Source organism: Acomys minous, assembly GCF_964271855.1.
Source record: "Acomys minous genome assembly, chromosome: 3".
Classification (NCBI taxonomy): domain Eukaryota; kingdom Metazoa; phylum Chordata; class Mammalia; order Rodentia; family Muridae; genus Acomys; species Acomys minous.
Window position 1 is genome coordinate 82,959,430 of NC_140485.1, and position 26,629 is coordinate 82,986,058.

General features: G+C 50.2%; 2 protein-coding genes across 2 annotated transcripts in view; one reads left to right on the forward strand and one right to left on the reverse strand.

Annotated features, from left to right (window-relative positions):
- Positions 1-1,064: 1,064 nt before the first annotated feature.
- Positions 1,065-26,629, reverse strand: part of DEFB124 (defensin beta 124) — a 38,226-nt gene continuing 12,661 nt past the window's right edge. The window contains exons 2-3 of the mRNA XM_084776084.1: positions 1,666-1,939; positions 1,065-1,267 (exon numbers count right to left, since the gene is read on the reverse strand). Coding sequence (XP_084632210.1) covers positions 1,110-1,267; positions 1,666-1,723 — 216 coding nt within the window. The 5' untranslated portion in view covers positions 1,724-1,939 and the 3' untranslated portion in view covers positions 1,065-1,109. The remainder of the gene's footprint in view (positions 1,268-1,665; positions 1,940-26,629) is intronic.
- REM1 (RRAD and GEM like GTPase 1) lies at positions 5,907-14,175 on the forward strand. Its single transcript, XM_084776039.1, has 5 exons — positions 5,907-6,016; positions 6,860-7,399; positions 8,353-8,432; positions 12,305-12,506; positions 13,282-14,175. The coding sequence occupies exons 2-5, from the start codon at positions 7,057-7,059 to the stop codon at positions 13,551-13,553; spliced, it is 897 nt and encodes a 298-aa protein (XP_084632165.1). The 5' UTR covers positions 5,907-6,016; positions 6,860-7,056; the 3' UTR covers positions 13,554-14,175.

The following is a 26,629-nucleotide window of genomic DNA, read 5'->3' on the forward strand; positions in this document are numbered from 1 at the left end:
AGCTCCCTAACCCCCTTTCTCAAACGCTCACCTCTCCTCAGGAACTGAAAGGCAGAACTCTTCTTTTCCAGGCATCAAAGGCAGGAACTGCCCATGAGACAGTGCGGTAGCACAGCGGATGCAAGCAGAAGTGAGTCAGGAAGGTTCCAGAGAAAGAGTTACACTGCCAATGCTACTGCCAACGTTAGTTACTGATAGATCCCGGTGCTGTGTTATTGTTAAGAGCTGTGACTGTTATTACCTCTGATTACCAGCCCACCCTCCACCAGCCAGTCCCTTATGCCTTCTCTAAACAGGGCATGAGAGCCTCAAGTCTTCTTGGTGGTCATATAGTTAACAGAGGTGTGGGGGCAGGTGCACGCGCGCGCGCACATGCTACTGGGGATTGCACATACATCTGCATGTATGCTAGACAAGCACTCCACCACAAAACCCCATCCCCACACCTCCAGGTTTCCTTTATAGTGAGGAGGGAACCCTGCAAGGTAAGTGCCCTGTCTCCCATCCTAACACACCTCTAACAGGCCGAGAGGAACTGAACCCTGAGCCTCTCTCTGTACCTGTCTGACTGTGCCGGGGTTGCTTCCCCCACCTCCCTGCATCATCGGTCCTCATCCCAGAAGGGATGGACTTTCTCCTGTGCTCTCTTCCTATGCATATAAAAACTGCTTAATCTGCTTCTCAGTGCCCCACTCACCTGAGAGGATTCAGGAAATATTGGATAGAAAAAGAGGAAGGAGAAAGCCTTCCCCGCCCAGCCAGGTTGCCTTGCCTTTCAAGCCAAACTCCCCACCTCATCTGGAATGTTGTTGACCGTGTTATCCTTAACCCTTATTGGTTCATCGTGAGCTCCACCTTGCTTTTGGCGTTCTTCAAAGTCCTAACCATCCTATCTCATTATCATTTTTCCGGAGTTATAAGCCCGGAACATTTAAAATGACCATGAACACCCACTCTCCGCCGGCATCTCTTCCTCCAACCATCCCTCCCATATCTCTGACGTCATACCCCTCCCTGTCGGGAAATGAACTCAATCACGCAAGCAGAATACAGAGATAGCTGGCAGCATGGATTTTATTGGGGAGCAAGGGTGCCAGCCCCAGGGTGAGCTATTCTTCCTCAATCTTGGGGCGTGGTGGAGGCTTTAATGAGTAGGAAAGGCAGCACAGGGAGGCGTCTGGACACAGGTGCATGAAGGACTCCTGCCTCGTGCAGTAAGTTCGGCAGGCCCCTTGGCCGTTCCAGCACCGCTTGAATTCAGTGCTTCCTGTGTGGAAGAAGACCACAGATCACAGAGCAGTCTGTGGGTCTCAGGTTAGACCGCTGGTCACAAGTTGGACTACAGATTAAGCCACGCTGGTAATAGGTTAGCTCTTTGGCCATTGGTTTGACCACGTATTAAATGAGAGCACCGGGTTATAACGCAGGTTACAGGTCTCATCCTAGGTGAGCCCATATGTCACAGACTAGGCCACTGGTTAAGAGAATAATTTAGTGTCCAAGTCAAACCACCCACCAGGTACACTCTTAACACTTTTCTTAACTACACTCTATGATTGCAATTGGTCTTATTTCAGGGGTTAATAACCTTAATGAAATTATTATAGTTATGCTGGTGCTCACACACACACACACACACACACACACACACACACACGTGATTACCTGGTGGCACATGACCCAGGACCAGAAGGACCACAATAAGCAGAAGCCACTGTGCCATGGCCACTGCGCTCCTGGGGAGGCCACTGGGCAGAAGTCAGGAAAGGAACCCAGCATGTAGCCTTGCTCAATACCCAGCTTTTATGGGCTGCAGAGCCATGGGCAGCAAGCCCAGGTGGGAGGATGAGGTCACGTGGCTCCAAAGTTGTTTAACTCTCTTTAATAGCCAGCTCTACGTGTACTAGTCAGCCACATCCTCCAGAGGCTGTGCAAGGCCCTGGAGTCAGAGAGAGAGAGAAAGAGAGAGAGAGAGAGAGAAAGAGAGAGAGAGAGAGAGAGAGAGAGAGAACATGAATCCTCTCAGCCTGTGAGAGCAAGAAGATACTTGAGAAAGGCCTGCTTCTATCCAGTGGCTTCCCACACAATGGCCAATGCCGACTGTCAACTTGACAGCATCTGGGATCACCTAGGAAGCCACCATGTAGGTATGTCTGTGAGCCATTTCCAGGCTGGGTTAATGGAGATGGGGAGACACACCCTAAATGTGGACAACCATTCCATGGGCCAGAATAACCCCGGGCTGGAGAGAAAAAGAGAAAAGGAGCGGAGCGCGGCTATTTTTCTCTCTCTTTCTCTCCCCACCCCCCCCCCACCACACACACACACACAAAGCTGCAACATGACCAGCTGCCTCACATTCCTGCTGCCTACACTGATGGACTGTGCACCCTCAAACCACGAGCCAAGTAGACCCTTCCTCCCTTTAGCTTTTGTCAGGTACTCTGTCACAACAACGACAAAAGTCATCAACTCGCTCCCTAGTCACTGTGAGAGCTTTAGAAAGTCACCTAACTGCAGAGAGACCCAAGCTGCCATCTACAAAATGAAGACAAGAGTCCTTTTCTCTCTCTTTTAAAATTAATTTCTTTTTATTAGGTTTATTCATATTACTTTATGTGGTTTTTTTTTCTGCATGAGTGTGTGTGTGCACCGGGTGTGTTCGTGGTGCCCTCAGAGGTCAGAAGGTGAAACAGATTTTCTGGAACTGGAGGTAGGGATGGTTGTGAACCACCCTGTGGTCTCTAGGGACCGCCTGGGTCTTCTGCAAGAGCAGCCAGTGCTTTTTAACCACTGAGCTGTCTTTCCAGTGCCTGGGCCTACTCTGAAACTGAAAGAACACTTTCCTCACAGAAACCAATAACCACCTTTGGAGCAACTAAATGAGACAAGGTTTTCAGAGGGTGGTCCCCGCAGCAGCAGACCCTTATTCCTACCTGAGAGAAATGCAAACTCCCCAGCCCTACCCTAAATTTCTGAATCAAAGAGCCTTGGATGTCTTCCACTAAGACACCACTCCAGGCCACGCCCCCAAGAGGGACACATGCACAGGGTTTAACATTCCATCTGGCACATAAGCAGCTAGGTGACATCATGAAAGATGAGTAGGGAACAGGTATCCCTGACACAGGGAGCAGAATGGGCCTGAAAGGGCAGGTCACAGCACCAAGGCCTACGGGCAGGTCACAGCATCAAGGCCTCCTTGGAAGAGGCTGAAACGACTACTGACCATAATGTCTTAAATGCCAAGTTCACACTTTTACGTCACAGCCTGAAACATCTTCATTCGTTTGTATGTTTTAGCGAGGTCACCTCCAGTTACTTTTTCCTTGGGAGTTAAGATAGGGCCATGCTATACAGCTAGGCTGGCCTACAACTTACCATGTAGCCCAGGTTGGCCTGGACCTCAAAATCCTCCTGCCTCAACCCTCAAGTGCTAGAATTCATATGTGTGCCCCACCACATCTAGCAGATTATAATTTTTAAATCAAGAAACTGAAACCCAAAGAAGGGAGTTGACTTGCCTACGGTCACACGGTGACTGAGTCACAGGACTAGCTCTGGAAGGCAGGTCACCACACTCTCAGACAGTAGAGGGTGCTTGTCCATCCTGCACAGCTCATCCTGCAGGAGAACGTGGAGGTCGGCGCAGCCAAGCCTCATGTAAGAAACATGATCACATTTCTGTCTTTCCCCGGTGCTGGGATTTACTGAAAAAACAATCAATCCACAAGCTATGTCCAGCTCGTTAGCTGCAACTTACCAAGCAGTCCTAACTTGATAATTGGTCCTTGGCAGTCTCGGAGTCTTTTATTCTGATCTTAATTATTAATATTACCCTTCACACGGCTTTCTGCATGTATCTGTCTATACAGGTCTCTGTGTGTGTGTGCACGTGTGTGTGCAAGCACAGGTGCTCATGCATATGCATAGCACACAATATCTACAACAAGGGATTAAAGCCACCACACAGTTCAATTGATAGTACGGCAGGCAGAAGGCCATAGGACTGTAGGCGTCACTGCCAGTGGTTAGACAGGATATGAACACCACAAGTGGAGGAGAGCTGCTAGAAGCTCACAGAACCCAGACACAGGGTCGAGCCCTGAGCCAGAGAGGTGGGCAGGACCAGATAAGTATATGGGTGGATGACTCGTAATTCAAGCAGGCCGTGTCAAATAGTAGAGACTCTGCTGTGCTGAAGCCCTAAAATAACTGGGAGATCTGTTTGTCCCTTGACACACACAGCTGGTGATCACATGACAGGTCTGTGGGGGCACTGCCATGGCTGCATTACTTGTCCTTTTTTATGGGGTCCAGGTGAGGGTGCTGTGCCCTTTATTGATCTGATGTCCCGTGAGTCCCCCCTGTCTGTTTTCTGCCTGCAGTTTTCATACACCAATGACCCTAAATGTTCCCAGTCTGATTTGATAAGCCAATAAAGGGTGCTTTTTCCCTTCTAAAACTAAGTTGTCCTTTGCTCTCTGCTGGACGGGAGGTAGTGTCCACTTGCCACTCTGCATGTACAATCAAAATCTGATGCTTTGTAAAACAGGATCACCCAAGGCCAGGCACACTCTGGAGGCCACTGCTCGGCCAGCCGTGTACTGAAACCTGGGGCTGAGCGCAGCCTGATCTGCAGGCTCCGGAAGGAAGTCAGACCAGAGGGAGGTTGCCATTGTCCCAAGCCCTGCGGGGGCTGAGCCAGCCTACTCTGCAGCCTACCCTGGATCTGTTCCAAACCGGGAGCCCCTCAGCCATGACCGGGAGCCCCGCCCACAGGTACCACCTGACCTCCGTGCCCTCCATTCCCACCACCACACAAACATCTGAACCTCTCAAAAGCCAAAGGGGCTCTCCGCTCAAAGAGCTTGAATTCTGGCCTTGCGGCCAGCTTCTTTCTCCTTTACCAAGATCAGTATCTTTCCTGCTTCTGCACGCCTACGACAGTTTAAATGGTTAAATTACTGATGGGTAGACAGGGCCAGTGCGGTGGCTCAGTAAGTAAAGGCACTTGCTGCCAAGCCTGACAGCCTAAGTTTAATCCTCCAAACCCAAAGGGAGGAAAAGGAACAACTCCAGCCAGCCGGTGGTGATGGTGGTGGTGGTGGTGGTGGTGGTGACAACTTCTGCTGGCCGATGGTGGTGGTGGTGGTGGTGGTGGTGATGGTGGTGGTGGTGATGATGGCGGCCCATGCCTTTAATCCCAGCACTCGGAAGGCAGAGGCAAGTGGGTCGCTGTGAGTTCGAGGCCAGCTTGGTCTACAAAGCGAGTCCAGGACAGCTAATGCTACATAGAAAAACCCTGTCCCGGAAGAAAAAAAAAAAACAGAAAAGGACCAATTCCTGCAAGTTGTTCTCTGACCTCTACCTAGGTGCTAAGGCACGCTCTCCCCGCTTTTCCGTATTCGTTTTTTTAAGGGGACAGTAAACTAAAGGACAGATACTTTAGTCCCTACTTATGAGCAAACGGATGAGTGAATTTATGATAGCAGAACCAGACATTCTGAACCCTTTACTACAGACTACACACGCTCTCTCTTCTTCCAAGCCCTTTTCCAAAATTAACCCTTCACCCAGAGCTTTCTGAAAGTGTGTTGCGTGAGTTATCTGCATCTCTTGGGCATTTGTTTAAAACGCAGACTCCTTAGCCCAGAGCCCAGTCCTGCAGAATCGCCTCCCTTGGAAGGTGGAACCCGGGACTCTGAACGCTAAGTTCCCCCAGAGGCTTCCGTCCAGGGCTGAAGTTGGTGTGGTCAAAGGTGGACACAGCGACCAAGGAATAAACTCCCGCTCCAGCACCCACTTCCTACATGTCCACCCCCACCTCACAGGGAGGATTGGAGGAGGTCTTACAGGGCGGGAACCCGGCTGTCTTGACAGGGCGGGGCAGCACGGGGCGGGGTGGCGCTGGAACGGGGCGGGACCGGCCAGAGGGGCTGCATGCCGGAGGCCGGGGGACAGCGGAGTACGCAACAACTGGGGCGGCGGGGACTTGGAGCTCCGGAGCATCAAGGTAAACTTGCCTGTCCGGACAGAGTTCTCCCCACCCCTGTAAGCAGTGTGGTCATAGGACCGGGAGACTGGGAGCCTCGAACCCGCGTACCAGAGGGTGCGGGGCGGCGCGGAGCGGGGGTGGGGGTGGGGGTAGAGTGGGGGAAAGGGTGAGAGAGAGCCTGGCACAAGGGAAGCCACCGCCACCACCACCACCACCCCGCGTGCCCCAGGACTAGGGACTCACATCCAGGACCATGAGTCGGGAAAGTTCCAACCCGGAGACCCCGAAAGGGTTCTTGGGTCCCGAGCCTTGTGTACGCCTCTCCTGCACCCAGTTCTGTCACCAAACCTGTTGTCGGATCCCTCGCGGCCCCCACCGCTCCCCCGCCCCCCAACAACAGCTGGAGGCCATGGTGCCAGCGACTCCTGAATTTTTCACACAGGGGCGGGCCGGGCACGCCGTTCCCATGGTACCAAGGCACTCGGGTTACAGGCAGAGAGATCCAGGGAGCCCCTCGCCCTTGTGGGGCACTAACACATCCTCTACAGGCTGCGGGGAATAAAACTCCCCCGAGGCCTCAACTCTCCCCAGTGTCCCCAAACCCAGAACACCTTAAGGAGACTAGTGGGGAAGGGGGGAATAAGGCAGTCCGACGCTTTCTGTAGGGAGAGTCTCAAATACTGAAAGGTAGGGACTGGTCTGGGTAGGCAGGATGTGTGAGCTATGCTTTAGATGTCCCGACTTGCTGTAGGCCTCCCTCTTTGCCTGTCTGTGTCATGGGAAGGGGGGGGGGTCATCCTCGGAACTTGGGAATCTGCTTCTGGGTGCGCGCATCACAGCCTGTGCCCTCGGCTCTTCTAGGCGGACTCCGGTGGATTCTAGGCCTGAAACCAGCAACCCAACCCCAAGAAGCTGAAAAGCCTCTTCCCAGTTGAACCAGAGAGGACTCGGGAGGAAATCGGTTCCACAGTTTATCAGGACACAGAGAAGGTACTCCGGGCCCCAGACTTACTTCTTTTGGAAGGAAAGAGCCAAAGAAGGAAGAGATCTCCCTGAGGATGACCCTTAACTCCCAGCAGGAAGCAAAGACCACGCTGCGTCGTCGAGCCAGCACCCCACTGCCCTTGTCGGCCAGGGTCCACCAGCCTGGCCGCCTGTGCACAGCACCCCCTGCGCAATCCCAGCATCCACGACTGGGTCAGTCAGCCTCCCTCAACCCTCCCGTTCGGAAACCCTCCCCTGCCCAGGATGGGTGGTCCTCTGAATCCAGTGACTCTGAAGGCTCATGGGAGGCCCTCTACCGGGTGGTGCTGCTTGGAGACTCCGGTGTTGGCAAGACCAGCCTGGCCAGCCTCTTCGCAGGGAAACAAGAACCACGGGACCTTCATCAACAGCTGGGAGGTAGGAGCCCTGTGGGACACACCGGGTGTGGCCACAGGACTGGAGAGCCTGTGACTAGGGGCACAGGATTACAGGTCACACTGTTCAGCTCAAAGGGGCATCATTCATTCACACACACACACTACAAAGTAAACGATGCTGACCTAGGGCTGTGCAGGACACAGCCTGGATAGGGCCTAGAGGAGGGAAATTGGATAAAAGGTACATGATTTAAGGGGAGAAAAATCTGAAGCTATGGGTGTCAGGAAAAGATGGGCTTCCACCCAGCTCGGAAACTCCCCGCCCCAAATCCTCCTGACTCTCAGCCTCCCTCCCCCTCCCACCCCTGAGGCACCAAGGCCAAAACAAAACTAACATTCTTCCCAAATGGAGGCGTGCAGGCCTCCAGTTCCGAGCTCTGGATTGCTTAGCACAAAGGGTCAGGTGCCACAGGACCACAGGACCATAGGACCACAGGACAGTCAGACGCACAGGAGTAAGAGCTAAAGATAGGCCTCCACGGGACTGGCTTTGAAGACACAGGGTACACAGGGAGAGAAGATGGGAACCATCTGGCCAGGCCCGTTCTCCAGTCTTGATTTTCCTGAGAGTGACGCCCATTATGCAGACCTGTGTGTTACAGATGGGGACATTGAGGCTCAAAATAACACCATCTGCTTAAGCACACACTACGCTACAGTCAGAACAGCGTGGGGAGGATTCCCCGGGCTACCTCAGCAACCCACATTCATTCACCTGACAAGACCCAGTTCGCAGCACCTGCCTGCCACCTGCCAAGTGCTATGCTTACAGCTGGTGAGACACCTAATGGGGCTTTTGACTACCAGGAAGGACAGGATCTCCTACCCCAAAGAAATGTGAAGAAGTGACTGACAAGAAAGGGGAGGTAAGGGAAAACTGCGTCGTCCATGGCCTGCTCCACACTCAGACTCGCCCCTCCCACTTGATTGCAGATGTGTACGAGAGAACACTCTCAGTGGATGGAGAGGACACCACACTGGTGGTTATGGACACCTGGGAGGCTGAGAAACTGGTACGGCACTGTAAGCATGGTTAGGGTGATGGATGCTAAAACTAATACTATTAGATGCCTGGCTCCTCCTGGGGCACACAAAGCAGGGATTAGGGCAGGGACTGCCTCAGCATCCCTCCCCAAACCTATAGCTTTTTCAAAGGCCGAAGAACCTTCCAGCAGACATCCCAGAATGCACTTCTCCCTTTGCATGCTTCCTCATCCTTATGACCATGCCCACATTTTAAAGAAAGAAAGAAAACAAACAAACAACCACTACAATGAAACAAGAAAACAAACAAAACCACCAGTGGTACCATCTTTCCCGTAAACTTAAACCCCATAAAGGAAGTTTAGAGCATAGTGTTGGGCCAGGCCTATTGGCTCACATCTTTTTTTTTTCTTTTTTTAATTATGATACAGTGTTCAGCCTACATGTAGGCCTGCATGCCAGAAGAGGGCACTAGATCTCATTTGTAGATGGTTGTGAACCATCATGTGGTTGCTGGGAATTGAACTCAGGTCCTTTAGAAGAGCAGCCAGTGCTCTTAACCTCTGAGCCATCTCTCCAGCCCCCGCCCCCCCTCATGTCTTTCACTCCAGCACTTGGGAGGCAGAGGCAGGTGGATCTCTGTGAGTTTGAGGCCAGCCTGGGCAACATAATGAGTTCCAGGGCAAATGGGGCTGTGTAGAGAGACCCTGTTTCAAAACAATAAGTGGGCAGTGTTCAGTGGCTGAAGTGCTGCTGATAGAACCAAAGAATCAAATAAATGGCCTATGTGGACAGTTCCTTTTTATTCTTTTAGATAGGTCCTCATGATGTATACCTTTTTTTTTTTTTTAATTCTGTGGTTGGGGGAGGTGCAAGCACATGCAGAAGGCAGAAGACAATCTGCTGGAATCAGATTGAACTTGGATCCTCAGGCATGGTAGCAGGCACCTTTCCCTACTGAGCCATCTCACCAGCCCTGGCATCAAATTCTTGATCCTTCTGCCTCAGCCTCCCCAGTGCTGCAATTACATGCGTGCATCCCCATGTCTGGATTGGCCAATTCCTTTCAGCAAGTATAAAAGGAGGTCCAGATGGGAGTATGCCTAAGGATGATCATAAAAAGCAACTGGGGTTTATGGTGCACCCTTTTACCCTGATGCTGGAAAGCAATGGGCACATTATGATGTGCAGTTGATGCTGGAAAGCAATGGGCACACGTTATGATGTGCAGTTAAAGCTACACAGCTGCTTTTCCACTTCCCTTTCTGTCAGTGAGGAAACAGATGCTCTGAGGGTTGTGTCCAAAGCTCTTCAAGAGCAGGCAAGTCATGCCCAGATCTGTAAATTCCATAGCTTATACTGGGACTATGTCCCATCTGCCCTGGGAGCATCACTTTCTGAACCTTCAGCTTAAGCCTCATGTTGGTGTTTTTAGTCACAGGGGGTGGGTCGGAGAAGGAGAGATTACAGAATGTATTACAGCTTCCTCAGCAGCAGGGTGGAACAGGCTCTGATGGACTGAACTCTGAACTACCTTGCAGAAGGCTCTTTATTGATAAACAAAAGGCGCTTTTAAACAGTAAACTTCAAGCACCAAAACCTCTTATCTGATCTAGGGGTTGTCTTGTAGGATGCACCACCTAAGCAGTTCTCAACCGTACGAGACTTCCCGGTTTGCCTAGTATGTCTCGGGAATAAATCACACAGAGGCTCTGAGAATCCTTCAGGAAAAGCAGCTCCTCCATAAAGCCCAGATAATAACCACTATTTACTTCAAAGCCTTGGTGCCGTCACTCCAGAATTCGGGCCAGATACAATGGCGCTCTCTCTCGCTCTCTCGCTCTCTCTCTCTCTCTCTCTCTCTCTCTCTCTCTCTCTCTCTCTCTCGCTCTCTCTCTCTCTCTCTCTCTGGTAAATTCCCCGGTCTCACATCTTCACTCATTCACTCATTAGGAACGGTTGCTGGGCATCTGTAGTGAGGCAGGAGTGAATGAGTCAGCCCGCAAGATGACGAAGCCTAGCAAACGAGCCTGTCCCAAGCCTGACAACCAGAGATTTACCCCGCGCACGCACTGTAGAAGGAGAAAATCGACTCCTGAAAGCTGTCCTCTGACCTCACCACTGCACCTAAGCTTAGGGGTTGTTGTTGTTGTTGTTGTTGTTGTTGTTGTTGTTGTTGTTGTTGTTGTAATGTAGGTTCTAGGAATCAAATTCAGCCAAACTCAGACCCTCATGTCTGTGCAGCAAGGACTTTACCTGGTGAGCTCTCCTCTAGGCCCTGACTCTACACCTTCTGATTCTGCTCAAAGGTCATTTGACCCAAGAAATGATGGATGCAGCTGTTGAGCATACGTTCCCCCACCCCCACCGAGGACCTAGCTAACACCTGTCTGTTCATCTAGGCACTTGCCAGCATCGTCCTCCCTTTCTATACACGCAGCCTTTCCCTCCCTTCCCCTGGACCGCCTCCGCCCCTGCTGGGGCTGTTCCTCCTGTCAAACCCTGCCCATGGGCTCACAGGGGCTTCAGGCTCTGTCTCACACCCCACACCGACTCTCCCTCCTCCACCGCCATTGCAGTCCCTCCTGACGGCCCTCCCTACCCCGTGCAGAACATGAGCCTTGAGGACTGGAACTAGACCTCATTAAAGCCCTGAAATCTACACTCCAGGAGGGCTGTCTCTGTCCTTCTCGTTCTTTCCTTTACTTTGTCAGACAACTAGAAAGAGCTCTGCTTCTTAAGTGTCCCTTTCTGTCCTCACCCCCCGCCCCCCCCCTACACACACACACAGGTGACCTTTCAGCTCTCTCCAAAACTGTGCTGAGAAAAGCCTCGAGTGAATTCAGTTCTCTGTCTCTTTCTGTCTCCCTCTCTGTCTCTGTCTCTCTCTCTCTGACACAGACACACACACTTTGTCTTATTACCACCTTTTTCTTTCTTTCTTCTTCTTTTTCTTTCTTTCTTTCTTTTTTTTTTTTTCTTTTCTTTTTTTGGTTTTTCAAGACAGGGTTTCTCTGTGTAGCCCTGGCTGTCCTGGACTCACTTTGTAGACCAAGCTGGCCTCGAACTCACAGCAATTCTCCTGCCTCTGCCTCCCAAGAGCTGGGATTAAAGGCATGTCCCACCACGCCCTGCTTATTACCACTTTTGTAGCTTTGAATGAGTGTGTATTGTGCGGTGATGTGTGTGTATGAATGCAAGTGTGAGGACAACCTTCGGCGATGGTGTCCCCTCCCCCCGAGGTGTGAGGACAACCCTCAGCAATGGTGTCCCCTCCCCCCGCGGTGTGAGGACAACCCTCAGCAATGGTGTCCCCCCCTCCTCCCGCGCTGGGGTCCAGGCATCACGTTCAGGGAGTGCAGAAACACTAAAGAACTGTATCCCCAACTCTCCTCACAAACTAAATAGAGCAAAATGAGCCAGGTCTTATGGGGGACACACACAGTCCCAGCACCCCAGGAGCTGAGGCAGGAGAATTGCTTCAAGATCAAAACCACCTTGGGCTACAGTGTTTGATCTTGTCAGAAAGAAGAAAAGGAGGAAAATGGGGAAGAGGAAGAAGAGGGAGTAGAACAGACAAAGCTAGACCCTTCTTTAAGGAAAGAGCTCCCTACTCAGTTTCTGCCTCAAATCCCCAACTTGAAGCAGTCAGTGGAAGAGAGGGGGAACAAGGGAGTGTCTGTCAGTTTTTTCCCAGGAAAGAAACTGAGGCTCCGGGAACCAATGATTTTCCCAAGGGCGTTATGATAGAATTTGTCCCCGCCCCCAAAACTATTCAGAGTAGAACCTCTACCTGCTCTGCCCTTTAGACCAACAAAGCCTCTTTCTCAGCCAGGGCTAGGCAGCCTCTGAGGATGGGCCTGGGGTCTCCCCTCCCCCCAACCCCCCCCCCCCCCCGCAGGGTGAAAGCTGGAGCCAGGAGTCGTGCCTGCAGGCCGGCAGCGCCTACGTCATTGTGTACTCCATCGCTGATCGCAGCAGCTTCGAGAGCGCCTCGGAGCTCCGGATCCAGCTGAGGCGCACGCATCAGGCTGACCACGTGCCCATCATCCTGGTGGGCAACAAGGCCGACCTGGCCCGCTGCCGGGAAGTCTCAGTGGAAGGTGGGTCCCTTGCCCGATCCCCGCCTCTCCTTCAGCCTTACTGCCTCTCCTTCAATGCTCATCTCAGAGAAGGTCTGTGCCCTGCAGCCTAGCCTAATCCTGCAGCTGCCTACCTACCTGGCCTTTCCTCTCTCACCTGCAGGCCCCTCCTCTTCACCCCGCACCCCAAGCCTCTGTCCTCTCCTGGCACCCCCACTTTGTCCTTATATTTCTCTAACCCTATTCAGTCACTCCTCCTTGACTGCTGGCAGAGATTTCCAGAACCACAGCTTACCTTGTGACCTTTGCTTAAAATCCTTGCCCCGCAGTTCCCCAAGCTGATAATCAGCCATTCTACCCACACCATACGTCCACCAGCTTCTCTCAAAGATTGAAAATGGCCACTAGTGGCTCCAGTGTAAACAGGGGAGACTATAAATTCAGGTTTTGTATGAAGCACTTAGCGTGTTGGCCAGGACCTACAAACCAAAACGTTTAAAGCTAGGTATAAATTATATTTACAGTGGTAGAGGAATATTTTAATAAGTTTTATATGTCTAGTGGGGCCCGTAAAGATCTTAACTGGCCATAGTCATGAGATCAAATCTTCCCACCTTTATTCTTCCTGAGTATCAGTCCCTCGACTGAGCTGATGTCTCAAACCTCGGTATGATTTGCTCCTGGGTCCCCTGACACTTGCACTAAGTAGGCACCTGAGAAATTGTTTCCTGAGAGTCTGAACCGACCTCTTTCAACCTTTATCTCTGCCTTCTGGCTTTGTTTTCGCCCCACTCAGAGGGCCGCGCCTGCGCAGTGGTGTTTGACTGCAAGTTCATCGAGACTTCAGCCACTCTGCAACACAATGTGACAGAGCTCTTCGAGGGCGTGGTGCGCCAACTGCGCCTGCGCCGCCAGGACAGCGCGACCAGGGAGCCACCTTCCCCACGAAGACGGGCCAGCTTGGGCCAGCGTGCCCGCCGCTTCCTGGCACGCCTGACGGCACGCAGTGCACAACGCCGGGCACTCAAGGCCCGCTCCAAGTCCTGCCACAACCTGGCTGTGCTATGAGACCAGCACCTCTCTGGGGTGACGGAACACTTTGGTGCCACCAAGGACCAAAGGTGCATCTCCTGGAGTCCTCGTAGTGGACCTTACCGCTTACCAGGATGGCCAGAGCACTGTCAGGAGCCAGAGCATCTCCAGGAGCCGGGGCTTTGAGGACCTTTCCGGCCTAGGGAAGTGATGAATAGATTAAACCAGGCACAAGCAGGGGTTTTCTAGGTTTTTTGTTTTGGGGTGGGTGTCTTTTTGTTTAAAAAAAAAAGCAGGGCGGTGGTGGTGCACGCCTTTAATCCCAGCACTATGGAGGCAGAGGCAGGTGGACTGCTGTGATTTAGAGGCCAGCCTGATGTACAAAGTGAGTCCAGGACAGCCAAGGCTACACAGAAAAACCCTGTCTCGATAAAAACAAAACAAAACAAAATCTTTCTTGTCCCTGGGCTGTGACCAGCTCTCAGAATGTTCTACCATAAGCCAGTCCAGGACGGCATGTCTTATGCACGGGCCGCCCTCGCTGAACTTTTTCCAGGCAACTCCACCTCCTCAAACGTCTGACTTAACTGTTGACTGGTTTGACCTGCTGGCCTAGATGTCTTGGACAATCAATAATAAAGTCGGTGAATTAATTATATGCTCAGACCCTCCTCCCAACTGCTAGGTTTGGCCTACCCCAGGCCTTTGAGACAGACACACTGTGGACCACATGCATACAACCATTCGGAATGATCTGCTATTTTCTCCTTAATTCGTTTTTTTAGATTCTAGAACCACAACGTGTTGTCTGTCTGGACTCATCCTGGCACTGTAATCGCTGCTGATTGTGTGAGCTGACTGTGCCAAGCTGTCGCTCTGTCACACGTGCTAGGAAGCTCTCCCATGGAGCTGCACACCTAGCCCCTGGTGTGTGTGTGTGTGTGTGTGTGTGTGTGTGTGTGTGTGTGTGTGTTCTGTCTGCACAACACCTAAGACTGTGACCCCTAACCTCCTCTGGCTACTTAGGAAAAGGAGGTTCCGGGAGGGAAGGCGGGAGGCCACAATCACAGGCGCTCTGAGAGAGGCCATGGAGATTCCAGGGCCTATGAGCTCCTTGTCAGAGTTCTCTTTAGGAGGGGGTGGGGTGAACAGCTCAGCTAAGGAGAGGTCCTGAGTCCCACTCCCAAAACTCAAGCAAAGAGCCAACCTGCTGCTACAACCATATAATCCCAGCACCTAGGAGACAGGGACTAGGGGGTCCCTGGAACTCACAGGGCAGCCAGCCTGCTTTATTTGGTGAGCTCCAGGACAGTCAGGGGCTTTGTCTTTGCGGGGTGGGGAGGTGATGGGTAGATGACTCTGGTCTACACACACACATACACACACACACACACACACACACACACACACAGTGACAGGAGGTAGAGGTGTGACTGAGGGGCGGAGCTTCCTAACATATGTGCATCATAGATTTGATTCCAGCACTGAAAAAGAAGAAAAGAAGAAGAAGAAGAAGAAGAAGAAGAAGAAGAAGAAGAAGAAGAAGAAGAAGGAGAAGAAGGAGAAGAAGGAGAAGAAGAAGAAGAAAAGAGGTTAAAATTCTATGAGGGAGGTGGAGTAGTGGCACATGCCCAGAACCCCAGAACTCAGGAGGTTGAGTCAGAAGATGCCAGAGTTCAAGGCCAGTCTAGCCTATCAGGAAAGCAGGGTGGAAGGTAGGTGCATGGCCATAATCCTAACACTCGGGGAATGCAGAGGCAGGAGGAGCCGCTGGAACCTCAGAGCCAGCCTGGTCTACACAGCAAGTCCCAGGCCAGCGAGGTCTACACAGCCACATGCTATCTTACAACTAATGGGAGGACACACATTTTCTAACCCGATTTTGCATATAACTTAAGGGCGGGGGCATGAATTCCATGAAACACGGTCCGTTAGTCCCAGGATAGACACTAATTTAGTCCAGTGCACTCAGTTTCCAAATGTGGAATGCGAAGTCCTGAGAGAAACCGAGAGCACTCCAGGGTCACCGTCGTCAGTGAGCTCCAGGCCCCCAGGCCCCAGCTCCCTCCTCCGACCTCCCTTGGCTGTGAGGGATGGAGAATGTAGTGAGGCTTCCCCCGTGGCTGGGGACCCGGCTGGGTGTAGGGTCAGGTCAGGAGTTTCCATCTCGGGAGGATGGAGGAAGAGGACTGTCATTACTTTGAGAAGAGAACAAGATGCAAACTGTTTGGACCATCCTGTCTCAGACGCCTGACATCGCTGCCTCCAACCAACTGCCCTCCCGCCCCGCCCCGCCCCAGACTCCTGGACCTCACACAGGAGTCACCTGTGACCCCGGCCAGAGGAGGCGGTGCAGGAAAAAATAAAAATAAAACGTGCCCTGGGGTGCCCAGTTCCCCCAGGCTCACCAACTCACTGGTCACCAGTCATGCCCAGGAAGTGGAGGAGGGTCTCCCCACCCCCAAAGTTGTCTCCGGCCTGTGGTGGAGAGTGGGGGTGGGAGGCTGTAACTGTGGAAAGTTGGCAGAGGCTGCCGGCAGCAGCCGGGAGAGTGGAAAAAATGATATCAAACCCGGAAAAAATGCAGGCCGGATGGAAGGCCGGGTGCGAGGGCGGGAGGAGGGGAAGACAGCTGCCTGGACCGAGAACCAAAGGGGAAGGCGGACCAGAGGTTCCCAGCGGGAACCGTGGGCAAGCGCTGTCCTTCCCTCCGTTCTTGCACCACGGGTTTTATTGAGGCTTTACTACCAGCCAAGACAGAAAGCCAGGCCCAGGGGAGACAGCGCACCCCCCATCTCCCCCACCCCAGGTGGCAGGAAGGTACTAGAGAACAACCCAGTGGCTAAAGGGGTCACAGGGATAAGGGGCCGTCGGGGAGGGCTCCTCGATTCACCCATGAGGAAAGTGGAAAGGAAGCCAGGATGGGGACAGGGCATGTGGACAGCTGGGAGCCTCCCTCTCCCTCTTCTGTGACATTCCCCCCCCCCCATTATAAAATCATGCATGACAGTTGCCCACCCCAGACTTGATGCAAGGATTAGACGTTTTGTTTTGCTTGTTTGTTTATTTGTTTGTTTTGAGACAGGGTTTCTCTGTGTAGCCCTGGCTGTCCTGGACTAACTTTGTAGACCAAGCTGGCTTCGAACTCACAGAGAGCCACCTGCCTCTGCCTCCCTGAGTGCTGGAATTGAAGGCGAGAGCCACAACCGCCTGAAGGATTAGGTGTTTTGAGAAGTATAAAATGGGGCTGGGGAGACGGCTCAGTGTTACACAGGCTCAAGGACCCAGGTTCCAGCAGAACCCATGCAAAACAGCAGGCACCAGAGACAGAGACGAGCAGATCGCTGACCTTGCTAGCCCGCCATCCTAGGCTGCTTTGTGAGCCTTAGGTCCCAATGACAGACCCTAATCTCAAAACTACAAGGTAAACCGAGGTGGAACACACCTTTAGTCCCAGCACTTGAGAGGCAGAGGGAGGTGGCTCTATCTCAGGTCTAGGCCAGTCTAATCTACATAGCAAGTTCCAGGAGAGCCAGGACTACACAGAGAAATCCTGTCGTGAAAAACAAAACAAAAAAGGTGGAACGGACCAAAAGAGACTTGATACCCTATGAGCATATACAGGGGGAGGAGGTCCCCCTCAGTCACAGTCATAGGGGAGGGGAGTAAGGGGAAAATGGGAGGGAGGGGAAATGGGAGGATACAAGGTATGGGATAACAATTTAGATGTAATATGAATAAATTAATAAAAAACATGTGTGTGTGTGTGTGTGTGTGTGTGTGTGTGTGAAACGGATGTCCGCTGAGACCCAATACCTGACATTGACCTGTAGCCTCCTTGCATGTGTGTACTGCATTTTTAAGACCTTGGAGAAGTCCAGTGTTAAGGATAAGCGACTCAAACTGTGAGGAATTGCCTGGAAGTTTCTGTCTGGATATGCCACTGGAGGACTTCAGGAAATTTTCCTTAGGCCTCAGTTTCCCCATTCTGAGCCTGAGTTGTATTTATGTCCTCCCCATGTTGAGGTGCCTTTTATTGCCAGCCCAAGAAATGGAGGCCATTCTGGGTGTACAACACCAGAGGCTGTAACAGTGGCTGGCTCCTACAGACGCTCAGTGCGTGCTGACAGGATTGCCCCCACCAACCTGTAAAGTGTCCTTCTGAGACAGCATGGAAGAAAACCACAGCGCAGAGCAGACCCTGACTCAGGAAGGCCCTCCCCACCAAAACAACCCAGATGTGTCAGGGACGACGAGCCCTGTGCCTTGGTCCCTGTTTTCTTGCGTCATCACTGTTCCCACCCGCTTCTCAGCAGCTCCATTTACAGTCGATCACTGAGGCTAAAAGAACCTAAGAAATGGACCCAAGGCCAGTTCAACTCAGCCACTGTCAAGAGGCATCCTGGAGGGGCTGCCTTAATTATGTGGTTGAAGAAAAACTAAAGATAGCGAGAGGACAGGATCCAAGTTCAAGATAATGTGGTAATAACAGCAAATATCACTTTTGCTATGTGCAAGGTGCTACTTAATATTCTAGGTGTTTCCTATACAAAACTTATTAAGTCCTCAAGATGGGTGGGTGGTCACCACGCCAGGTGTGTTTGGATGGTTTCATTTGGGTTTTTTTTGTTTTGTTTTGTTTTTGTCTGTTTGTTTGTTTGTTTGTTTGTTTGTTCCGAAACAGGGTTTCTCTGTGTATCCTTGGCTGTCCTGGTCTCACTTTGTAGATCAAGCTGGCCTCAAACTCACAGATATCCTCCTGTCTCTGCCTCCCGAGTGCTGGGATTATAGGTGTGGGCCACCACGTCTGCCTACCATACTAGGCTTTTGTTTTGTTTTGTTTTTTGATACAGGATTTCTCTGTGTAGTCTTGCCTGTCCTGGACTTGCCTTGTAAACCAGGCTGGCCTCGAACTCACAGGGATCCACCTGCCTCTGCCTCCCGAGTGCTGGGATTAAAGATGTGCACCACCACACCCAGCATAACATGCTAGTTTTAAGGTGGAGAAATTGTAGCACGGAGAAGTTAGGTACCTAGCCAAGGTTGCACAGTTAGCAAATAGCACCAATATCCAAACTAATGCAGTCTTGTCTCCCAGTGGCTAGGGCTCACCTACATCCCACCATTGGCTGAGGAACGGCTAGCCTTCAGCCTCAAGCTGGGCCGCTGTCCCTCAAAAGGAAAGTACTGTTTTGGGAAAAAAATGATAAAGGGCTGGGAAGATGAATGTCTCCCCAGGGGCACCAAGGCTCCTCAGAGTCCCCATTTTGCTGTGGAGGAGGGTCACGCACTGTGCTGGCCTGATCCAGGAGATAAAGGCCACCTGGCCCCTGAGACAACCCAGCCGCTGTGCAGAATACAGAGGCTGCCTGTTGGTAAACCGGTTGGGTTTCTCAGCACAAATCATGAGGCTTCTGCCTGGAGCCCCCAAAGGGATCAAGTTCCTGTCTGTGGGTGGTGGGAAACACAGGGTCTCACAGACCCAGCTTGCCTTCATCTGTGCTGTGCAGAAAGGCCAGGGCCACAGAGGGCATCACAGGCAGACATAGAAATGTGCAAGTGCCTGGCTCTGGAGGGTAAGGGAAGGGGAGCTGTGGGGAAAAACAACTCCCAGGCGGCTCCTTCAGAGCGATTAAGTGTCTCTAGACTTGGGCCACTCATGTGACCTTAGACAAATCAAAATACACAGAAGGAAGAGATTCTGGTGGAATTTGTCATGTGGTGGATTCTGTCTCAAAAACTACTTGAACATTCAATTTTAACAGCTTGAAAAAATATACAAGTTCCATCTCAATTTAAGCCCTGTCCCCTTCAGTTCAGAGTTCAGTTAAAAATAACACTAATGATGGGATGCAAGCTCTGGGTTCACCAAAGTGTGTGGTTTCCCTCACTTCCATCTGGTCCAAGTTCAAGGCGAGGGGCGTGTGTGCATGTGTGTGCATGTGTGTGTGTGTGTGTGCATGTGTGTGCATGTGTGTGTGAGTGTGTGTGCGTGTGTGTGTGTGCATGTGTGTGCGCATGTGTGTGCATGTGTGTGTGTGTGCATGTGTGTGCGCGTGTGTGTGCATGTGTGTGTGTGTGCGCGCGTGTGCATGTGTGTGTGAGTGTGTGTGAGTGTGTGTGTGTGTGTGCATGTGTGTGTGTGTGTGTGTGTACGTGTGCATGTGTGTGTGAGTGTGTGTGAGTGTGTGTGTGTGTGTGACATTCCCATGCTTTGTGGATGAGATCAGTTGGTAGAGAGTACAGGCTTTAGAACCAGGAGAAATCAACACTGATTCCATCTCAGAAGCTTGGTCTCTTGCACCCCGAGGCCTCACTCAGCCTGTCTTTTTTTTTTTTTAAGATTTATTTATTTATTATTATGTATACAGTACTTTGCCTGCATGTACACCTGCAGGCCAGAAGAGGGCATCAGATCACATTATAGATGGTTGTGAGCCACCATGTAGTTGCTGGGATTTGAACTCATAACCTCTGGAAGAGCAGTCAGTGCTCTTAACCTCTGAGCTACCTCTCCAGCCCCCTGTCTTTTTTTTTTTTTAAGCGATAATTCCAATCCATAAAAATGAATGGGGTGCCAGGTGTGGTGGTGCAAACCTTTAGTCCCAGTACTCAGGAAGCAGAGACAAGAGGATCTCTGAGTTTGAGGCCAGCGTGGGCTACCTAGAGAGTTCCTGAACAGCCAGAACTACATGAAGACATCTCAAAAGATAAAAATTTCAATAGATGGAATGAGCTTTAAGTATTTGGAACCACTGGGTAATTTCCTTCGTCTCTCAGAACTGTTTTCTCTCCTGGAAAATGTGGGCACTGGCCTCCCTTCTCCCTCCCTCTTTTTGGGGTGGGGGTGAGGAGGCTTACTCAGCTTTATGGGTAACACAGACATCGTGCTGGCTACTGTTTTTGTCAGTTTGACACAAACTACAGTCAGCTGGGAAGAGGACCCTGGATGAGGAACTGCCTCCATCAGGCAACTTGTGTGTGTCCGCGGGGCGTTCACTTTTGTTTGTTGGTTGGTTGGTTGGGTTTATTATTTACTTATTTAGGATTTCCTACAATACATTTCCAGATCCCTCTCCCATCTACCCAACTTCATGCTCTTTCTCTCTCTCTTGAAAAAAAAGAAAAGAAAAGGACAAGCTGGGCAGTGGTGGCGCACACCTTTAATCCCAGCACTTGGGAGGCAGAAGCAGGCCGATCTCTCTGAGTTCAAGGCCAGCCTGGTCTACAGAGCGAGTTCCAGGACCTCGAGAGCTGTTACACAGAGAAACCCTCTCTCAAAAAAACCAAAAAAGAAAAAAGAAAAAAAGAAAAAAAGGGCAGGGGTGAGGGGAGCTGGAAGGTTGAGAGCACATGTTGCTGTTGCAGAGAACCCAAGTGTCACTCCTCACACCCACATGGTAACTTACAACCATCAGTAATTACAGTCCCAGGGGAACTAATGTCCTCTTCCAGGCATGCGTGTGGAGCACAGACATACACACATGCAGGCAAACCCTCAGACATATAAAATAATAATAAATAAATCTAAATTGTTTTCTAAACACACACACATACATATACATACACACACATACACACACACACATACACACACACATACACACACACACATACACACACACACATACACACACACATACACACACACACATACACACACACATACACACACACACACAGAGTCTGACTTGTGTTGTCTGACTATTACTAAGCATGGAGGCTGCCCTGGAGTATGACTGGGCATACTGATTTTTCCTTTTCTAGCAGCTACTAATTAAAAGTAGCTTCCTGTCTAGCGGTGAAGCTCTGTGTCACTTCTCCTTCTCCACGCTGGGATTGCGGGTTGTGTGCAGGTTGGTGGGGCTGTTTAGGAGGTGTGGCCCTGTTGGAGGAAGTACATCACTGGGGCATGCTTTGAGAGTGTATACCCTGCCCCACCGGCAGTCGGCTCTCTCTGAACCTCAGCTTGAGGTTCAGGATGTGAGAGCTCTGCTTCCTGCTCCAGCCACCGTGCCTGCCTGACACCGTGCTTCCCTGGCATAATGGACCCACACTCATCTGAGACTGTAAGCCCAAATAAACCTTCTCTACTGTGCCTTGGTCATGGTGTGAAACCACAGCTACGAAAAGTAACTGATCCACCCGCTCACAGGGAAGAGAGGATTGAGCAAAACACCCAAACACATAAAATAAAATAATACGAGTCCAACATCACAGATATTTCCATTTTACAAACAAACAAATACAACAAAACCTACACACATACCCCCCAAAAATAGCCAGATCTTTTTCTGAAATATCTCAAAACTTTTAATGTATTTATTTTACTTTATGTGTACGGGTGTTTTGCCTATATGTGTGTGTCTGTGCACCACATGTAAGCTGCCATGAGGCTGTATACTTAGTCAGGTCACATGAATCATGGGGTTCAACTCCATGTGGGGGTTGAACACTGGTCCTCTAGAAAAGCAACCTGTGTTCTTAACCACTGAGCTATCTCTCCAACCCTCGGGGCTTTTTTTTTTTTTTTAATTTTTGTTTTGTTTTGTTTTGTGTTTTGAGACAGAGTCTCAATGTGTATCTCCAGTTGGCCTGGAATTCACAATGTAGACCAGGCTAGACTTGAACTCACCAGAATCTTCCTGCCTCTGTCCTTTAAATGCTGGGATTAAAGATGTGTGTCACCATGTCTCTGTGGGCACCAGGCACACACACGATGCACAGACATACATGCAGGCAAAACACCCATAGCTATAAAGTAAAATTAAAATAAAAATTAAAAAAAAAACAAAACTGGACAAGACATGTCTACCAGCCACCAGTTAAACACATCCTTCATCTCACGTCTAACCAGAGGCTAGCATTTTACAACCTTTGATGAAAACCCAAACAGAGATGAGAAATGGATTCCCAGCTGCTCCCCCCACCCCCAAGTCTGCAAGGCCGCTCCTCACAAGTTAGGACATAATTACAAAGAACAGTATGTTCCTTTTATTCACTCCTCACTTGCTCTTCTCTTCCTGCCACTTGGAATACCAAGGATGCCCTATGCCAGGAGGTATATATTTCAAACTGGACTTGGAATTACAGCAATAATACGTTTTCATTCAAAGGATAAATCAAAACAGCAGGGAACATATGGTATGAAATTTCAAAGAGATGCCTTTATCTACGAAGCTGCCTATAGTCATTCATGACGGGAACCCTTCAAAGAACATTTTCTACCTACATGTTCTGAGGTGGGCAATTTCAGGATGATTTGTCAGCCCTAAAAAGTGATGACCCTGGTCTGCAACTCGGCAATTTTGCCGGGCTTTTCTCACAGCTGTAGTATGACTACCACAATTCCAAGCATCCCGTCCTTAGCCTGGTGTCCCAAACAACTAGTGGAAAAGAAGAAAGTCAGAAATCTCTGTCTCTCTCTCTCTCTCTCTCTCTCTCTCTCTGTCTCTCTCTGTCTCTGTCTCTGTCTCTGTGTCTCTCTCCCTCTCTGTCTCTCCCTGTCTCTCTCAGTCTCTGTCTGTCTCTCTCTCTGTCTCTCTGTCTCTGTGTGTGTGTGTGTGTGTGTGTGTGTCTGTCTGTCTGTCTGTCTCCTCCTCCTCTCCCTCCTTTCTTTCTCCTCTTTCTTTCTTTCTTTCTTTTTTTTTTTTTTCAAGAGAGGCTTTCTCTGTGTTGGCCTGGGCTGTCCTGGACTCACTTTGTAGACCAGGCTGGCCTTGAACTCACAGCGATCAGCCTGCTTCTGCCTCTCGAGTGCTGGGCTCTGCTGTTTTTTTTTTAATCAAGGAGGAAATTGTTTGCCAAGAGACTTTTATTTAGAGCTCACTAAGCAAAATGAATTTACTACCTCTAGCTGCAAGGGAAGCGGGAAAAACCACTATAGGGCAGAAAGGAATGGGAATAATGTTGTCACACCTGCTTTGGGCCGATCCTGCCTCATCCCCACTGTTCCAAACAAGATGGTTTCTGTAAGGAAGCGAAGGCCAGATACCTACTGTGGTAGTGTCCGCCACTAGCACTGATGCTCGTCCTTTCCCACACCCTCCATACATCCTTTAGAAGATGTTTGGCTTTCCCCCCACCCCCATTTCTTCGACATTACCAGCCGTGCAGTGTTGTTCTCCTCTGTGGGTCAAGAAGAAATTCTGATTACACCTTAAGGGGAAATCTACCCAGTTAGGTAGATGAGAAATGTGCAGAAAGGTTTTCTGGACAATGGTCTGGGGGGGCGGGGGGGCAGCTGACTACAAAACACTTGCTTGCTCTAAGAATTTCAAGCTGGAATCAAATTGACAATAATAATTTTGTGGTAAGAATAAATAAAACAGAAAATATATGGTAAAAAAATTGTAAAGGTGCTTTCATCACGAGGCTGCCTGCAGCTTCACGGAGAGCTACAACTGAAAGCCAGGGCCTCCTTCCCTCAACTGGTCCCCGGAGTATACGGATGTGATGCTGAGACCTGAACCCAGGGGTTAAGTCTACTTACTGCTCTTCCGGAGGACCCAAGCTCGGTTCCCAGCACCCATGTCAGGCAGCTAACAACCTCCTGTAATTCCAGTTCCAGGGGATCCAGTGCCTCTGGAGTCTGTAGGCAGCTATACGTGCATACACATACCGATGCCCCATATACATAATTAAAAATAATTTAAAAATTAATATCTTTAAAGTGGAGGAGAGAGCTGGCTTCATAAAGCTGTCTTCTGGCCTCCACATGGGCACTGTGGCATGCTGGCTAAGTCTTCCATGTGCCTAGTAATTACATACCTTCTTTTAAAATTCATGCTGTGGCGTGTTGAAATCTCCAACTGTAACTGTGGATATGTCTGTTTCTCCTTTCAGTTTGCCAGTGTTTTTCTTCACCGTGTTCTTTTTCATGACTGAGAAATACTTCACAGTATGGATGCACTATAACATACATCATTCACTATGGACTTTCCGGGCTGGTGAAAATGTGTGTTGCCTGACTGCGATTATTTTAGCATGCAGCTACGCCCACCTTACACAGCACCAGGTTCTTTCCCTTTTTCTTCCTTCCTTTCTTTCTTTCTTTCTTCCTTTCTTCCTTTCTTTCTTTCTTTTTTCCATCCTGTTGGAGAACAGGTTAAGAGATGAGAGTGGCTAGGAGGAAATGTCCCATTGCAACAACTGGGTAATATCCCTCTCAGTGGCTGTGCCCCTCGGCTACCCAAAAGCCCAGTAAAGTTTTGAAAGGACAGCTTCTAAAAGCTGGTTTGCACTTTATTGGGACAATTGCACTCTGTTCTCTGCCTAGCTAAAGAAGTGCTCTCCTACTTACCAGAGCCTCGGCCAGAGCAAGAAGCCTGCAGTCACCCAGTTTGGCCTGTGAGGACCTCTTACTTAGCCAAGTGCCAGACAAGAGATTAGGGGAGACTCTTTGCCTCTACAACGTGGGATCTGCTCAGTTTTACAAAGGAATGGAAACAGCGTGTGCCACTGTGTTTTAGTGGTGGCGCACGCCTTTAATCCCAGCACCCGGGAGGCAGAGGCAGGTGGATCGCTGTGAGTTCGAGGCCAGCCTGGTCTACAAAGTAAGTCTAGGACAGCCAGGGCTACACAGAGAAACCCTGTCTCGAAAAAACAAAAACAAAATAAATAAATAAATAAATAATTTAAAAAGGGAACAGAAGTTGGTTGTGATGGCGCATGCCTTTAATCCCAGCACACAGAAGACAGAGGCAGGTGGATCTCTCTGAGTTTGAGGTCAGCCCAGTCTATAAAGCTAGTTCCAAGACAGCCAGGACAGTTACCCAGAGAAACCCTTTATCAAAGAGAGAAGGAGAAAAGAGAAATGGATCAGTGGTCAAGAGCATTTGCTGCTCTTGTGGAAGACCTGGGTTCAGTTCCCAGCAATCACATGACAGCTTACAAACATCCTCAACTCCTGTTCCAGAGGATCAGGACCTTCTTCTGGCCTCCATGGACATGGGTACCATGTACACAGGCAGTGCACATACATGCATGCAGGCAAAACACTCATACACATAAATTAAAATGATAAGTCTTTTAAAAATTAAATGGCCAGACATGATGGCATGTCTAAATCCAGCACTGAGATAGGCAGATGAAGAGTTTGAGGCCAGCCTGCACTACATAGAACATTCCAGCCTAGTTAACCTCTCTAGTGAGACCCTGCCTCAAACATAGAGCTGAACGTGGTGGCACAAACGTGGAAGCCCACCAGCAGGAGGCAGAAGGCTCCTGAGCTCGAAGGCTAGCAACAACAGTTTGAAGCAGATGCCATTGAGCCCTGAGATGTGCACAACACAGCTATTTCATCAACTCCTACAGCAGTAAGAGATATGGATTTTTACAGATGAGGAGCGTGAAGACTCCACCCTTGTGCAAAGTCACAGGCAACATATAAAATGAAATACAAAATACAAAATGCCTGAGTTCTTGCCAGGTGTGGTGGTGCACACCTTTAATCCCAGCACTGGGGAGGCAGAGGCGGGTAGATCTTTGTGAGTTTGAGGCCAGCCTGGTCTACAGAGTTCCAGGACAGTTGGGGCTACATAGATAAACCCTGTCTCAACTGCTCCCCCAAAAAGAAATGTCTGAGTTCTAACTAGCCGCTTTCCCAGATAGCTCTCTCTCTCTCTCTCTCTCTCTCTCTCTCTCTCTCTCTCTCTCTCTCTCTCTCTCTGTCTCTCTCTGTGTGTGTGTGTGTGTGTGTGTGTGTGTGTGTGTGTGTGTGTGTGATATCTGTGTGTATGTACGTGGTAAGTGCGTGTCATATGCACATATTGTATATGTGATGTGTGCATGTGTACGGTGTATGTGGTATGTGTGTGTGTGACATGTGCATGTGTGTGGTGTGTGGCATATACGCAGGTATACATGAGCATGTGTGCCCAGGAATATGATGATCCAGATATCCTTCCTCTGTCACTCTCCACCTTTGTTTGTTTGTTTGTTTGTTTGTTTGAGAGAGGGTATCTCTCCACGGCCCTGGCTGTCCTGGAACTCACTCTGTGGACCAGGCTGGCCTCAAACTCACAGAGATCCACCTGCCTCTGCTTCTAGAGTGCTAGGATTAAAGGTGTGAGCCACCACGCCTGGCTTCACCTTTACTTTTTGAGGCAGAG

Bases quoted from the DNA above. Each gene is read 5' to 3' on its own strand.
- REM1 (XM_084776039.1), top strand. From the start codon at position 7,057: ATGACCCTTAACTCCCAGCAGGAAGCAAAGACCACGCTGCGTCGTCGA. The intron at 7,400-8,352 runs GTAGGAGCCCTG...ACTTGATTGCAG, and splicing joins CCTTCATCAACAGCTGGGAG to ATGTGTACGAGAGAACACTC. The intron at 8,433-12,304 runs GTACGGCACTGT...CCCCCCCCGCAG, and splicing joins CCTGGGAGGCTGAGAAACTG to GGTGAAAGCTGGAGCCAGGA.